Here is an 18,401-nt window from a genome sequence, read left to right on the forward strand (position 1 = left end):
CTTAATTGGCCTAGCAGCTGGATTCGCAACCTTGAAATGCGCATGCTATGTAGACCATGGTCCATGCGTAGACCCACTAGAGGTCAGTGCGTTGACCCCATTTAAACGCGTTTACAAATTGTAAACGCATCTTTTTGTGAGTTTACGATCGGCGATCGTGATCGCCGTTTTTCGGTGATTCTACAAAAGTAAGCATGAACGCAACAGTGTTTTAAACTAAACGCGTAACAGATGCCTGATTCTGGGCAGAAAAAGTGAAGCATGAACGCGCCCTTGTTTTATAAAACCCCTCGTCGACGAAGTCGGAGGCGATATACATGTAGTAAAGCTGCCGCACGTCCTTTCGATTTCGGAGTATACATACGTCAAAGCTCAAAGGTCACAGCCATTAAATATGCAAAAATTGCTCAATTAAGGAAATTGTACCCAGCGAGGGGATGATATACGATTTGCGTTGACTTCTTTTTTTTTTCTGTTAGAATTTAGATGATATGAGCCAAGTCCTTCATTCATATTTACCCACTACTCCCTCAGTCAACAGGTCAATATGATCTAGAAAGTATTATCATTTACTTTATCCGCAATGCCTACAGTCTCGATGGGATCAATCAAAAACAAACTAATCACCTCTGTCATTATCTATCAGTTATGAATAAACACCATTGAATCGGTCTCAAAAGAAGCCATGCACTATTGAAATTAGTTTTAATTGCAGGTGTCAAGACTTGTACATCTAAAACAAAATAAACGATATTGTGTTAAGAGTTTTCACTACGGCAACGATATTAATATAATTTGCAATGAATTGTTTATTCTCGAATAAGTTTTATTTGGTTGTTATTAGTATTCATTCAACATAATGTTGCTATCATAACAGATTGAGACTCTTAAGATCTACTCTGCTGATCTCAGTGAACGTCCCTCTGCATCACGTGATCTCGCTCAGTTCATCTGTAAGATAGCTCATCTGAAGGACCTGACACTCCGCGGTCAGTTTCACGATGACTTCTTCTCAACATCTTCATCGATGCCATTATCCGCAAAGGTATTGATTTGATCGTATATTTCAGGGCTCTCAACAAATCACTACATGTTTTGGATATACTAGAGGTGTACTTTTTCCTATACAGTGCGTCCCAGAAAAAACGAAACCGGTAATTATCGATGTTTTATCATAACTTGGTCACATATATAATTAATATTATTATATTTCACGCATGAGTGATTCAAATGAATTTGAAGAGAGGAAACCAAAAAGTCATTCGGCGGACGGTATCTGAATTTCAAAGGGAAAATCACATTTCTAGAAAAGTGAGTTACTGCCCTTTCATATGACACCTCAATCAGAAAAAAAATGAGCAAGGAATGACAAAGTTCTGTTTGTTTAAAGTAGTGCTTGCATTTCCATAATTTTATCAAACGAATTCGTTTTCACTGGCTTCCTGCCGTAGCAACAAGCAGAATTGACAAAAGACTTGACTCCGTTTCATTGACAATCAGCCTTAGATGAAAGACGTCATGCATGACTGTTTGTCGACGAAACGGAGTTAAGTCTTTTGTCAATTCTGCTTGTTGCTAACGCAAGTGTACAATTTTACTCTCCCTATTGGTACAACGTTAAGAGCTGGTACGAAAAATTGATCGTTTCTGAAAGTGGATGATAAAAGTAAACTTTCTGTCATAATATAAAAACAGAATGAAAATTATTAGATTAAAAGTGCATAATATACATGTCATATGACAATTCGAAGTGCTACGGAATTGCTAATGGTGAGACAGCTATTTCAATTGTGAATACTGATGAGACTAAATATTTAAATTTAAAAACCTGCAATATGAACAATCGAATCTCTTCATTCCCGTTTGTATTATTTCTGAAACCCTTTGGATATTGCAAGGTGATCTATGTATATTTGTTTTCACACTTTTCTGCTATGTAAAATTAATTTTTCAAATTACTATTTAAATCAGATGTCAGAATAATGTATTGCTTATGTAAATTAATGAGGATGGGTACTGTATCATGACGTAAGGTGTAACAAAATTTAAATAGTGCAATGTCAGCAATTGTGTATCTAACACAATGTAACTATTATAACAGATTAATACTTGGCATCCAGTATATGGATCACCCCCTTCCCATCCACCAGCCCTAACTTATTCTGACGTTTAATGGTATATAGGGTCAGTAAAATTACCGGATCATATGACCGGGGGATAAAATCCCCTCTTCTCTTACAATCATGGATCCACCACATAATGTCGTCAATAACATAATCAGGGTGTTCTGATTTACCCTCGATTAACAGCACACGTTTCCATGTAGAGTAGAGTGGTTGAGGACTGGTTTGTGACTGCTCTGCCGTTTGTTTTATTCTCTTTTCTTCTGTAAGACTTATGATCACGAGCCAAGTCCTTTATTCATATTTACCCACTAATCCCTCAATCAACAGGTCCATATGATCTAGAAAATATTACCATTACTTTTATCCGTAATACCCAGAGTACCGATTGGGTCAATCTAAAACCTATTGATCCCCTCTGTCATTATCTATCAGTTATGAATAAACGTCATTACCTTGGTCTCAAAAGAATCCAGGAACTACTGAAATTAGTAATAGTTTCAGGTGTTAAGACTTGTATATCATAAACAAAATTAACGTTATTGTGTTAAGATTTTTTATTTTATTATTGTGGCAGCGATATTATTACAATTTAAAACAAATTCTTGATTCTTGAATATAGTTTATTTGGTTGTTATTAGTATCCATTTAACATAATGTTGCTATCATAACAGATTGAGACTCTTCTCATCGGCTCTGATGATCTCTATGAACGTCCCTCTGCATCACGTGATCTCGCTCAGTTCATCTGTAAGATGACTCATCTGAAGGACCTGAGACTCCGCGGTCAGTGTCACGATGACTTCTACTCAACAGCGTCATCGATGGCATCATCTGCAAAGGTATTGAATTGATCGTATATTCAAGGACTCTTTCCTATATAGTCATACGAAAGAGTACAATTTTACTCTCCCTATTGGTACACCGTTAAGAATAAGCAGGTAGGAACAATTTATCGTTTCAGGAAGTGGATGCGAAAAGTGAATATCTGTCATAATACAAAATCAGAGGGAAGATTTTAAGATCTATAGTGAATAATATAAACCATATTTTAAATTTCATATGACTCTTCGGGGTGCTTTGGAACTGCTGATGGAGAGACAACTATTTTAACTGCGAATGCTGATGAGACTAAATATTTAAATTTAAAAACCTAAACAAATGAAAAATCGAATCTCTTTGTCCCCTTTTGAATTATATCTGAAACCCTTTGGAAACTGGAAAGTTTTCCATGTACTTTTTATTTCACATTTTTTCAATATATTTTACTAAATCAAATTTCAGAATATCGTATAATTTGTAAAATAATGAGGATGGCAACTGAATCTGATGTAATGTTAGCACTTGTTTATCCAATACAATGTAACTATTATAACAGATTAAGACTTGACATCCAGTATATGGATCGCTCCCCCCCACCACCCCTCATCATTCCGACGTTTAAACGTAGTAGGGTCAGTAAAATTACCGGATCATGTGACCGCGAGATGAAATCCCCTCTTCTCTTACAACCATGGATCCATATAATGATGTCGATAACATAAAAAGGGTGTTCTGATTTTTCCTCGATTAAAAGCACACGTTTTCCATGTAGAGTAGTTTGGTTGAGGACTGGTTTGTGACCGTTATGCCTTCTTGTTTTATTAAACCCCTCGTCGACGAGATCGGAGGCGATATACATGTAGTAAAGCTGTCGCACGTCCTTCCTTCTGTCCTTCCGTAACAAATCTGGTTTCCGTTTGATAACTTTAGTAATGTTTATCGGATTTTAATGAAATTGGATATGAAGGCACATAGTATTAAAATACAGCCTATGTTTGATTTCGGAGTATGTAGGTCAAAGGAACTCTCTACCCACTACCTTCCGAACCATCATAGACTTAATTTTCTTTCAATCTCAACTGAAAACCTACTTCTTTAAAAACGCTTTCTAATGCCATTTGTCTGTATTATTGTATTCATCAAAATTTAATTACATTACTGTACTTTGCCTTCATTTCTCTGTAATTGATGTTTATAATGATTGATTATTATTAATCTTGTCCTTATTTTGATATTTCTTTAGTTCGTGAATTAGTAGTTTTGTGTAATTTTGTTGTATTAATATTGTAAAGCGCATTGTTATTTTCTTCGAAGATGAAATGCGCTATAGAAGCCTAGGTTATTATTATTATTATTATTAAATATGCGAAAATGACTACTTAAATATACGCAAAATGTTTGTTTTTAATCCAAAAACGTAAGTAATGTTGTTGAATACATACGTCAAAGCTCAAAGGTCACAGCTCATTAAATATGCAAAAAATTGCTCAATTAAGGAAATTGTACCCGGCGAGGGGGTGCTACGCTTTGCGTTGACTTCTTCTCTTTTGTTCTGTAAGACTTTAGATCATGAGCCAAGTCCTTCATTCATATTTCCTAACTACTCCCTCAGTCAGCAGGTCAACATGATCTAGAAAATATTATAATTTACTTTATCCGCAATGCCTACAGTCTCGATGGGATCAATCAAAAACAAACTAATCATCTCTGTCATTATCTATCAGTTACATGTATGAATAAACACCATTGAATCGGTCTCAAAAGAAGCCAAGAACTATTGAAAGTGGTAATAATTTCAGGTGTCAAGATTTGTATATCATACCCAAAATAAATGATATTGTGTTAGGAGTTTATCTAACACAATGTTACTATACGGCAATGATATTAATATAATTTTTAATGAATTGTTGATTCTTGAATATAGTTTTATTTGGTTGTTATTAGTATTCATTAAACATAATGTTGCTATCATAACAGATTGAGACTCTTTACATCTACTCTGCTGATCTCAGTGAACGTCCCTCTGCATCACGTGATCTCGCTCAGTTCATCTGTAAGATGACTCATCTGAAGGACCTGACTCTCATGGGTCAGTATCACGATGACTTCTACTCAACATCGTCATCGATGGCATCATCTGCAAAGGTATTGATTTGAATTTTTTCTTCGGACTCTTAGCAAATCACTACATGTTTTTGTTATACAGGAGGTGTACTCTTTCCTATATAGTCAAACGAAATTGTACGATTTTACTGTTCAAAGTACTACACCGTGAAAAGGAAGCAGGTAGGAAAAGCTGAAAGTTTCGGGAAGTTGATGCGAAAAGTAAACTTTCTGTCAAATACAAAAACAGACAAACGTAATATTAAAGATTGATAGTAAAAACAATATTTTTCACAGCTATACTTCATCCAAATATATTAAAAAATGGCAATGGACGGTTTCTATGATGAACAAGAATTTATCACTTTAATTAGTTCTTTCAAAACTATATCTAGGAGGGGCTGTTGAAATGTCAACATTACGCATAACATTGTATCAATGCAGCCAGGTTAAACTGGTGATAAACCATATAAAAATATACACCAAGGGCCTGTAATAAGTTTGCACGACAGATTGAAACCCTTTTCATTGGAGATGTGTTTCTCAGAGGATAATCAATAATAATTAAAATATTAATAATAACAATAATAGTAATAATAATAATAATCGAATTCAAACAGCTCCTTTTCCAGAGTTTACAAGACGCTGTGTGTCAGCAATGATAACTTTGGCACCACGTGATCACTCCACGGGGTGAATAATGGCGGATCGAGAATAGGGACAAACGCCCCCCTCCCCCCTCCTTCGGCAAAACCCTATCTGGCATAATTATACAAAATAAGAATGGGTCCTTAATTATGCAATTTACCCCCCCCCCCCCCCCCCCTCTCCACCCACAACGGCACTTAACTGTCATAAGCCTTGCTTTTTCTCTCCATCTTACTACGTATCGAATATTTAGAAAAGATAAATACAAAACTCCATAGCGCTTACAAAAAAATAAACTCAAAGTAAATAGACCCATTAAATTACGAAGGAAAGACGTACTTTTGGTTGCTGGTCAGATAATTGAAGCCCCTCTGAAGTGTTGGGGGCCCCAACAATTTGATGGAAATATTTCACTTAAATTGTATCATAATGTAAAAGAGGATGTCATAAATATTGATAAAAGAATACAGCAGTACAACAGAAAACCAAAATTATGTATTCTTTTATCATATTTATGTTCAAATACATTTTTTTTTTGTGGGGGGGGGGGATCTTTGCAGAAGTCCTTTTTCACATTATGATATGATTCAAGTGAAATTTTGCCATCATATTTTTGTCGAATTTGTGGCTCCCAACACTTTCAATTGAATTTAAATCATTTATTTCCATATTCCAACATCAATTCATACAATATGTATAAAAAAAAGAGTCAATGGGCAATAAAAAACAAAAAAAATACGACATTTAAATCAAACGATTAACAAGATACAAAACAGAACAAGTATAATACATAATTCAGTACGAAGAGGGACTTTAAAGAGTACGAGGGCATCTGAGAAATATAATGACCCCTCCCCCTTTTGTTGTTGTTGTTGATTGTCACCAATCTGATCTGCCACTGCATTACGAAGCCCTACAAATAATCATCTTTATTTGTTAGCTTTATCTGTTTTATTGATATTCATTAAAATTTTCAATCGTTTAATCATTTACGGATGTTAATGTAGTGGAACATTCAACTAAAGCGAAATGTTTTCCAAAGGGATTCAAATAAAAAAAAATATCGAAATGTGACACCTTTAAAAGGAAAGGAATAACATGTAACTATATCATTGGTGAAAGAAAAGGCAGTACAGATTGCGTTAATATATATAACTATATTCTTATTCTCAGGTGTTATAATGCATTTGGGTGTTTAAATGAATTGTTATTTCATATAAATCATGTAAAACATGCATCATCATTTCGACATGACCATAATGGCAAGGAGCAAAAAGGTGTTACACCCATACAATGTCTTGTTTCGCCTATATTTTTCTTCAATGGGGGACGCGGCTACTTCGCCCGCCTTCCTCACGGTATGCCTATGCATTATAACACCTGCAAATACGAATCTGTTGAGACAAGACATTACTTCAAACGCTAAATTATATGGTGGTATATTAGTACCTGTAGACATGTTTCATATTAAATATCTGTTAATCCTGCAGCAAAATTTGACATCGGACATTCTTAAATGGCCCACTGTGCATCACAATTCAAGTACTATGATAAATTAACTCTTACTATATACATCGACAAAGGTTTAATGTACTAATCATGATATAACATTTGATTTTTTAAAAATCATTTTCAAAATTACTATTTCAGACTCTTATACATGTATGGCATGCCAGTTACATTTTATTTGAATATTGCATATACGGAGTACGGAATACTTGCATTTCATTTAACTGATTGTAAATTATTCAGAAGGTGTTCATCCTAATGTATGGCTAAATTAGACTGGTCTTCGTTTCATTGAATCTATAAACTGTACTTGCCTTTAACATATTACTATTGGGAAATTATGAATGATAAACATGTACAATTGTATTGCATGAAAGCAAATTTTTTTTTATTTCTTATAACTTTGACTATCATGCAACTTATACTGGCAATTGCAAAACCTTTCTCGCATTTGTTCCGCTCATGTCTTCTTAAAATCCTTGTTTATATTCTACAATACACATGAGGCTAGCATAATCCATTTTCATGATTTTTGTCGCTTTTCTTCATGAAACTTAAAAACGCAATTCAATATTTACCATCAATCGAACATTTGCTAGTGCACTTTAATTTCCTCTTTTTGTATGTACATTATCACGTCCAGAGTTTTAACACGAGCCCCACCCTGGCTGAGCTGACAGTGGATACTGACACACTAGAAGGATGGCAGGATTGTGGTTCGATGTTTGACAGTGTGAAGAAGATCACTATACAGGTACGGAGGACGATCAACTGTGACGTCATCCAGAGGATCCATCTACCAGGAGCAACAGAACTGACCATTCAAACACGTGTGGATGGATGGCGACCGGCTGGTTTCCACGAGGAGCCCACTTCACTACCCAATGCCCTCCTGATTATCTCCCCTCAGCTTGTCAAGGTGACATTCAGCGATCTTGACATTGGCAACAGTAAGATGGAACTAATCTTACAAACTTTCAGATCACCTCACAACCTCAAACATCTGAAGATTATCAGGTGAGACATTATGTCATTTGTTAAAAGAGTACTTTGATATGTTTCATTTCTTTTACCCCTCTCTTCTTCTCTCTTTCTCTCTCTCTCTCTCTCTCTCTCTCTCTCTCTCTTTTTCTCTCTCTCTCTCTCGTTCTTTCTCCCATCCGTTTTCCTATCCATAATACACTCAAGCCCCCCCCCCCCCCGAAAAAAAGTATACACTATTTATTTTAAGAATTTTCAAATTAAATAATTGAATAGTACTTATCTTTCATATCTCAAAATAAACATAAATTATTCCTTTTAAAGATGATTTGCATTTAGTTTCATACCATTCGCTCATGAGTGAGATTAGTCATTTAACAATAGTCTATCATGAAAGAAAATCGTAAAATTGGGGCATTTGGTCTTTTAAATTATTAATGAGCATTTCCATCTTGTAGAATCAAATTAAAACAATACGAAAAATCACGAGAAGCACGAAAGGAGAAATGCTGTATTGCGTCTATTTTGATACTGGTAGATTCATACGATGCGGGTCAGATGCGGGCGTGGATGATGTCATAATTGCGTGCAATAAAGATCAGGTCATGGAGGTGGAGGTGGAGCATGGCAAACCACGTCCTTCTCTCAAACTCTTACTTCCAGGCTTGCAATGCTCTTTAAGGTACTACATGTCCCATTAGCAGGTCAAACAAATGAAAAGGTTGAATTCCAACAGCATTTGAAAAACAATACTTAATATTAAAGACTTCCCTCAAAAAGAAAAGGTTTGAAAATGGTTTTTGGTGGTAAAATAACGACTATTGTCGAATCAACATAAGTGATTGCAATCACCTAAGTAATAGTCTGATTTTCAGACCCTGGTTGTAGAAGTATCGTTTCACATTAACAAAATGCTGTAATAGACATCTAGAAATAAGTGTTAGTTATTATGTTTAATTGTTTATCTCTGTTTTCATCGAGAATGAAAGGAACTGACACTATGTACCACTCATAGTCTCTCATCAATTATTATATGCAAAATGTAACAAAGAATTGACAAATGGCGTGCGGGTAGATTAATATTTCTTTGGAAATGTGCAATCATGAATGTTCAAAGGTGCCAATTGAATAATAGGCTTAGGTTACTGGATTAGCGAAGTGATAAACTGAAGGTATTTATACTATTTTTCATATTCCATGTTGGCTTATTTTGTTACATTATTCGCGCATGTTTTCTACGTATTAATTAACTGAATAACAGATATTGCCCATTTACATGTTGTAAAAGAAAATAAGTTCAATTTAATTCAAATTAAAATAGTAAAGATGGTTCTTTTTGACGTAAAGCTGTGTGATATTCAATCTCTCTTCTTTGCCCTCCTTTTACTGCTCTATGTTATTATTATTTAATGTAGCGCTGTTTGTATGTTGATGCACACATTTACACTTCTCTCTCTTTCTCTCTCTCTCTCTCTTTCTCTCTCTCTCTCTCTCTTTCTCTCTCTCTCTCTCTCTCTCTCCATCACTTTAGAGATGATTTCAGTGAGTAATCATAGAGCTGGCACCACACTCGATCTGACGAATCAGACGGAGCAGACAATCTTTGCACGCGAACAGGAAATGTGGGCTGAAATGAAAAGTGCCTCAAACACATCATCGGACTTTTTCTTTTACAATTGTCATGCAATCGATTTCAGTATTCATCCACTGAATCACGTTGACATTCATATGATATAGACGGATGTGTATGCTTTACATCGGTATTGCAGCTCTTGTGATTGTGATTTTGAATTCCCTTCATAATGTTACTCTCAGTGTTCATGCATTTAATATACTTTAAAGGGTGTTACGTGGATTTACACGGTGAAAATCTAAAAACTTGTAAAATATCATGATTGAACATTTCTTAAAAATATGACGGAAAAATATTCATTATAAGAAAAAATACAGTAATATTTCTATTCGAATTTGAATTGTGCAACTGGCAGAGCTTTAGTTACCACATCTGCTATGTAGAGAATGTACACGATGCGGAATTTGCCTAGAGTATGACTGCGTCAGCGACTGGGGTAGGCATTGACGTATCATAAGAGAGTTATATCGTACCGAAAAGTTAATGCAAATCAAACAGTGCAAACCTCTCTTCGAATTAAGGGTGTTATATCCTAACTGAATCACCTAGCTCGGTTAAAGCTCGGTTAAAGCAATCTAAACAAAACCTCGTGTGCAACAGACATTGCCAAAATGATGTCAGTACCATATTAGAATCAATTGTCTTTCATTATTTATTATTACGTTTTATGTAAAAACAGTTAAGCCATGTCAGAACCGAAATGGATGCTATAAATGAGAGACTATAAACACGGCAAACATGAACAAATGACATTAATTTGTTGAAATGTAATTAATTTGTTGAAATGTAATTAAATGTATAAATACAGAATATAACAGTAATGACAAACACAAAATAAAATGAACATATACAAAGAACAAAAAGAATAAACGAACGAACCAAATAAACAAACCTACAAAAAGTCGAAAAAAACATGGTGACCGTTTCTATTTGAACCCTTTTCTAAGCCAGGTAGGCCTAATCATACTATATAAGTACCCTATTTCTCGAAAACACAGTATTGGACAAGGTCATTAAATTTGCTAACTTAATTGCAGGCCTAATGTCTTTGTGCTTGATAATTTAAACCAAAAATATAGATCGATTAAAAAAAAAAGATTTCTTAAATTGACGATAATTTCAGCACCAGGCCTAATGTGATTCCCTACAAGCGCAAGAAGGTTAAACCTTTTGATCCACATATCCACATATGGGAAATGAAGGAAATACATTACCCTTCCAAAAAGGCCAATGAAGACCAGTTTTAATTCACAAACAAAATACTGTATGTATTTGAATTTGAAAATGAATTTTATTCGTAAATTTCATTCATATATATATGAACATTTTGTTTCACAATACATAAAACAAATATTTAACAAGAAAATCAACAAGTGGTATAGTTTCTCGAGTTATCACAAATTAACAATAACAATTGTAGCTCGTATATACAGTGGTAAATAATATTATTTTATCCAATATCTCTTGTGTATGAACTGTTGCATGTATCACATAAAAGTTTTCTTATGATTTATGATTTTCATTTTGAAAGGGAAAACAATCTTGTCTGATATATTTGAGTTGGTAATTTTGTCTGTTGATAATTTGTAAATAACGTAGCCAAATTGTATGTGCCTGTACAAAGAAGTGTCTTTGCAACGCAAGTTATAAATTACTGACACTTATAAATTGAGGCTGTATAAATGCATACTAATTCTAAATATCCAATCAGCTGTTTTTCTACAAGTTCAACTAGTGATTGTACACTATTACATGCAATGCAAGAACATTATTAAGAGTAAATCATGTGGCATTCAGCTTAATATATTTCTGTATTTATGGAACTAATATTTGTATTGTTCATTGTATAGCGCACTGAGACATTACCGCATTTTGCGAAAATATTCCAAAGCACAATTTATCACTAGTAATAGTAGCAGTAGTAGTTGATTTTGTTGTTATTGTTGTGGTCTTGTTGACGATGTTGATGTTGTGGCGGTATTACTATAAGTATTTGTATTGATTAACATGATTATCAATATCAAGTATTGCATTCGGTATCAGCAAAATATTGTTTACTGAAACTTGAGTATTTTATATATATTGATTAGATTATAAAGAATGTCGTTCGTCGTTACTTTACAATGTAGGTCTATTTTGTTGCATGCATGACTAACTAACTATATATGTGAGAAACCATTATCTTGAATTTAAACGTGATGAATTATATTCATCCTCATTTGTGTATTGTAACTTAAAGTGACAAGAATGTTTGCATGACATTTCAACGTAAATAATATAATGTGCCTTAAATTTGTCTACTTTATGTTTCTATCTGTTAGTTTATTGCGTATGTTCCAATTTATATGTAGTTTGGTGTATTTTAATGAGCATGGCTATATTTGTTGTTGTAATTAGTTTTCGGAATACAATTATTATGCATGACCATATACAGCGCAAAGGGACTTAACCGGCAGTATAATGCGCTGTATAAATAGATCCTTATTGTTATGTTGTTTAATGAAACCCCTTCTGATCCGAGAAATATACTATTTTGAACTTTGTATTTAATAGTCAGACGTTTGTCCACCTTATTGAAATAAAATTAATTCTATAACTGTTTAATTCAATAATTGTTACTCCAGTCTCTAATTCAGATATATAGGCCTATAACCCTCTTCTCTATAGCTGTCTCTCTTTCTCTCTCCTCATTATCGAGTTTTATCAATCATGGACCAGCGCAATTAACATTCTTTTTTTTAATTTACGGAATTTCTTTGCTTCTTTTTCCATCATCATCATAGAGGTGTCGTAGTCGAGTGGTTTCATCACTTGACTGGAAATGTAAACATCTTGTGTTCGAGGCCCTGCACGACACTCATATCAATGAGCAAGGCATTTAATCTACATTACTCCTCCCCACCCAGGTGTTTTAAGATAGGTACCCGGTAAGGATGCGATATGTGATATCATGGACCCAGGCGCGTACGCAGGGGGGGGGGGGGGGGGGGGGGGGGGTTAACCCCCCTTGAGTTTTTGTTATGTGTGTATTATATGTGTATTTTTTTACCAAACCCCCACCCCTTTTTTAGGTTACCCCCCCCCCCTCCCCCTTAAAAAAATCCTGCGTACGCCACTGCATGGACCTAATGTATTAGGTCCATGGTTATATGCTCTGTAGCTCGTGGGATATACCCCTGTATCCCATTGACTGTAGGCCACTGTATTATTCATTATCCCCATCGATCTTAAATCGATTGTTGTGGTATGCCTACATGCAGGCGCGTACACAGGGGGGGGGGGGGGGTTTGGGGGGTTAAACCCCCCCTTTGGTAATTTAATGTGTGTAAAACCCCCCCCCCCCCCCCCAAAAAAAAAAAAAAAAAAAAAAAAAAAAAAAAAATCCCCCTAAAACCCCCCCTTTTAGTTTTTAGTTTGTTTGTTTGTTTTGTTTTGTTTTTTATTAAAAAAAAAAAAAAAAAAAAAAAAAAAATTATCCCCATGGCTGACCTGAAACAGGTGACCTTACCCCCCCCCCCCCCAACGGAGCAAAATCTCAAATTTTCAAATTTCGAGACCAAAAAAAAAAAAAAATGTGTCCTCTTACCCCCCCCCCCCCCCCCCCCCACTTTCCTTTCCTTCTAATTTCCCGGTTCTTTCTTATTACATTATCCTTTTCTTAATTGTCTTCTTTTGCACTTCCATGTTAATATACGAATGTGTTAACTAATTTCATAATGGGAGTTCATTATCTTTTTGTGTATTACCTTTATCATTTCATGATATTCTCTTTTTCTTCTTACACCCGTTCCTACTTCTCTGTTCTTTACCTCGCATCAGCCCTCTTTCCCTTTCTCTCTTTATCCTTCTCCTTCTTCTGACTCATTTCCTTCTCTCTCACCTCGATCTGCTGTCCTTCTTTCTCTATCACACCTTTCCCCGTTTACTCTCTATTAGTGCTCATGCTATTGGTTATTCTACTTTTTAATGTCTAAGATGTCGACGTCTACATATATATTTATCATTCATGTATTCCGATTATTACTGTTTTTGTTGTTTACATATGTGTTTGTATTGCTTGTACAAACAAAATCCCGTGTAACATTTCCATGTTTTTAACTTGGACAAATACAAATTGAATTAAATTGAATTGAATTAAATTGAATTGAATAGACACTGCATATAGTGATTACCAATGTGACGATATGTAAAATTGATGAAGGATTTGATTTCTAGCATTCATTTTTGTATGACATAGTAAACCTCTTCTGATTTACATATATTTCATTATATTTACCAAGTATTGCTAATGACATAACTGTATAAGTGTTATCATGAATTCATTGACTCATATTGTAAGATAATATGTTTTGAGTTTTAATGATACTTTTAAATGCTCTAAAGTCTCAAGGGTTGCTCGCATCTATCCTGGGTAATGTTTTCACAATCATAGTAAAGAATATGTTTTGTGTCAATATTTGGTTAAATATTATGATGACATATTATGACAGAATGGGCACCTTTCATGTATATGAACAGTACAATAAAATCTTAATCTGAAACAATTCGACGATTATAAAGGTTTTTATTCTTTTATTTTCAAAGAGTGTCTTGTATATTTCTTTGTATATGCATATGGAAATAGGGTAAATGTTTTACTAAAATAGGGCTAATGTATAATACTTAATAGTAGAAAGAAATTACAGATGAGAAAGGTGATGATGATGATGATGATGATTAATATTCTTATTATTATTACAATAATTATCTATTCAGCATAAACAAAATCAAGAAAAAAGTGAATAGCGGAGCCAAACAAAAGAGTCACATGGATGCCGAGAAAGGAAAACGATTAATAATAGCTATAATCTGTCGTCTGTTATAGATTCAACGGACAATAATTTGTAAGTATAATTAAAAACATTAGTGTTAACCTTAAAATTAGAAAAGAAAGGAGTGAGACAACTATCATTATGTTCATACAAAGGCCTATATTGCTCTAGATAATATAAAAGAAGTGAATACGTGTCGTTGCTCAAGCAGGACATTGAACATGGATATGAAGAGGGCGCTATGCAAGTGTATACATATTAAACATATTGAGGTTGGCCACATTTTATGGGACTGACTTGGATTAAAAGGAAATCGCATTGTATGATATAAGGTCTTTTATAATGCATTCCAATTTTCAACATTTGGGGGTGGCTGATAATATGGAGCTGACTTGGAAGAAATAAAAATAACAATATAATAATGGGTTTGTTTTTATTCAGTAACACTTAAGAATAACATCAAGGGAAATTGATTTGCAAGGATCCGAATAATATATCGTAGGGATCATAAATTGCAAAGTATGAAAAACATAAATACATGTCATTCTCTTGCATAGCCAATTAATATCGGGTCTTTGGATTTATTTTAACTCATATTAATGCATTGGACTTGAAGTTTTGAGAGCCATGTCTTAAGAGATGAAGACACAACATCAGTCTTGAGATCAATGGGAGAGTATCACAACAACGGCAAGATGTGTGGATGGCAGAGCTATGGAGCCTTTGGATGCGAGATTTTACATTTAGATATTTGAATTAAACGATGTCAGAATATCATTGTTTAATATGAATTGCAGACCGAGTTGCTTCGCAATTCGTGAGGCGTTCAAGACTAGAACAAAACTAATGTAAAGATAGTGTCGCCTATAGAAGAAATAAAGTGTACCAGTTTAAGTTTTGGAGGCGTACATAATATTCCTCATTTTAAGTTGCGGAAGAAGAATACACAGAAAAGGAAATTTGATAGAAAGAAAACAGTTGAAATCAGTTATGATATATCGATATTCCTACTCTTTACAATCTGATCGAATGTCATATATATATTTTTTTCTTCTTCATATTCATCTATACATCTACTGCGTATTAGAACGAAAACGCCCCCTTTTCCAATAAAAGAAGGGAAAAAGGAGGAGTTCAATTTGTTTACAAAAGAATCGAGAAGTTGTGTCAAATAACATCACCCACCGTGAGCGACTCTTCAATAGGAGTAGCTCCATATCAATAGCTAGTTTATGGATTTCTAACTGCGATATTCTTTGTCCGCATGTTCTCGGTTTTCCCCCGAGTTCCCCGTTTTCTCTTTCTTTTGTCTGTTCCCCAGCTCACTTCAGGCCTATTTCCCATCATAATGTATACGCAATATCCCATGAAGAGAGAGAGAGAGAGGAATCGTAATAGAGAGCTAAAAAGAGAGGGGAAGAGAGAGAGAGAGAGAGAGAGAGAGAGAGAGACGAATACTGCAACAATAAACCAATTTAGGCCATCTAATGTATTTCAGTTCATGGGAAATGAACAGCAGAACCCCTATCAATTATTTCACTTTAAAGTTTATTGCCATCTATATATGGACGAAATCTTCCATGTGATATATATGTTGTTATGCCTTGTAAACCTTGGGCAAGTATTTTATTTATTTTTTAATATATGCACGCATGATATCAGTGAATAGGTGATTAACGTGATTGTTGATGAACTGCAAAAGGTACGGTCAGCAAAGTTTCGCTATTTTGATTAAGGCAAATATTGTCAAAAGTTGTTGGGCAGCAATGATTAGGTTGCACTTATTAACAGTCCGTCTAAATCGGTTGGAGTCAGTAAGATTTGGTAGCTGTTTACACCGAATTCACATCTACATTAAACAATAATATTCTTTTGATCTGCTAGTCAGTATAGTTCTTTATCCATTTGTAAATTAAAGAGAACCATATGAGAAACCCATATGAGAAACCCGTAAAATGACAAGATTATACTAAAAGCTTTACGAAGGGTCGGGGGCAGGGTGTGGTGGTTACAGCTCCCCCTCCCCATCCTACAATTTGAAATATTCCTATCAATAGTATGTCAGCCTATATTGAGGCAGAGAGATCGATGCGCGAGTTTGCAAGTCTGTATCTTATCACAGATAATTAAATAAAAGTCTTACCACATCAAGATGTTTTTTCGGCTCGACCGCAATATTTTATAACCTGGAACATTTGATATTGAGGCAAAGGGTGTAAGCCCCCTCGAAAAACATGTGCCTGTAAAGCTGTATGATTCTGGGAAAGTCTAAATAATATTATTCCGTAAGTTTTCCAGTTCACACGAACAAACCCTTGTTGTTGTACGTAACACTGACTGCAAAATGAGACTACAATATGCACTGCACTTAACCCTAATAAGGCCGGGGGGGCATTATGCCCCCCCCCCCCCTCCACGATTTTCTGATTGCTCGGGAACGCATATGGATGGCGCCCCGCCGGTCGCTGACTTTTTTCTTTCGAGTCTTATGCAACTTTTAAAAGAATTTTTTTGAAAATCGGACCTACGGTTACAAGGTCACGTGATCTTTTGTCTTTGCATGTCAGCCCGAAAATCGCTCATTTTCGTGATTTTTGTACAAAACATATGGAAAAGTCATTTTTCCTAAAAACAGATCAAAATGGGTTATTGGGTCTTGTTTAAAGTTTAGGTGGTTGTTTTGGGAGTCAAAATAGTTGAATTGGAGTAAGAAATAAAATAAAACAACAAAAACAATGAAATACATAAGTTAAACAAACAATGAAATACATAAGAAATTATCAAAACAAGGGATAACATAAGGAATAAGCTGGCTCTTCCGAATATTTGTGTTGTATTATTATTCAGAATGGTCTAATGAATATATGTAGTGAAAAAGAATGCTTAAAGGTATTACAAAGTTTTGGTATGGGGTCATGAATTTGGTTCCAATTAACATATTGGAAGCATATGCGTTCCTACAATATTCATTGATCGTTGTCGCGGTTGAAATCGAGTCTAAAGTTATGAAATTATAAATAATAAACTCTTTATGTTGTATAGCTCCCTCTCAAGGTCAACATATTAATTTAGCTATGAAACAATGTTTCTTTACTAAAATCGACCGATTAGCTATTCCCGTTTGGAAATTGTATATCACAACTACATATTCTGAGATTTTCATGGTCGCAGCTACCATTGCACGGCCATAGGCGCCATTTGAAATTTATCAAAATTTACCGGGAGCACCGGTAAATTTTTATATTCAATTTTTCTCGAAAACTGAAGTGTTTTAGGGACTAATTTTTTTAGTGCTTATAATACATCCACAGGGGCATCCAAATATATCAAAATTGTAAAGATTCACTATCCACCCAATTTTCAAAATTTCCCAAAACTTTGTATTACCTTTAAATATGAATAATATATGATTTATGGGTAAAAATGCGATTTATATGACTTTATTTGCATACATTACCATATATATGCAAATGAGTGAATTTTTCAAAAAAATGAAATTATCATATTATTCTATACACTTCACTTGACATGCGTGCAAATTTTCGCGGTGATCAGCCGCTACGCGGCCGAGATCTTAAGGGGCGGCCATAATGCCCCCCCCCCCCGGCCGTACTAAGACCTCAAATAGCCCGGCCTTTTCAGGGTTAAGCTGTTGTTTTATACAGCCAGAGACCGATACATCTAGGCTCTGCTCAAGACTTTAGGGTTTTGGCAGAGTGTCAAATTAGAGTCTGTGCTAGCAGACTATACATTATGCTACAGTCTATGAAC

At 34.8% G+C, this 18,401-nt stretch overlaps 1 protein-coding gene across 1 annotated transcript in view; it reads left to right on the top strand.

Moving 5' to 3' along the window:
- The window catches only part of LOC105438949, a 36,013-nt gene extending 20,628 nt beyond the window's left edge, over nt 1–15,385 (top strand). The window contains exons 8-13 of the mRNA XM_030995047.1: nt 878–1,045; nt 2,798–2,938; nt 4,923–5,038; nt 7,851–8,222; nt 8,725–8,868; nt 15,247–15,385. Of these exons, the coding sequence (XP_030850907.1) occupies nt 878–1,045; nt 2,798–2,938; nt 4,923–5,038; nt 7,851–8,222; nt 8,725–8,868; nt 15,247–15,385 (1,080 nt within the window). The remainder of the gene's footprint in view (nt 1–877; nt 1,046–2,797; nt 2,939–4,922; nt 5,039–7,850; nt 8,223–8,724; nt 8,869–15,246) is intronic.
- Nucleotides 15,386–18,401: the final 3,016 nt, after the last annotated feature.

Source organism: Strongylocentrotus purpuratus, unplaced genomic scaffold (genome assembly GCF_000002235.5).
Source record: "Strongylocentrotus purpuratus isolate Spur 01 unplaced genomic scaffold, Spur_5.0 spur5_scaffold_21, whole genome shotgun sequence".
NCBI classification, from domain to species: domain Eukaryota; kingdom Metazoa; phylum Echinodermata; class Echinoidea; order Camarodonta; family Strongylocentrotidae; genus Strongylocentrotus; species Strongylocentrotus purpuratus.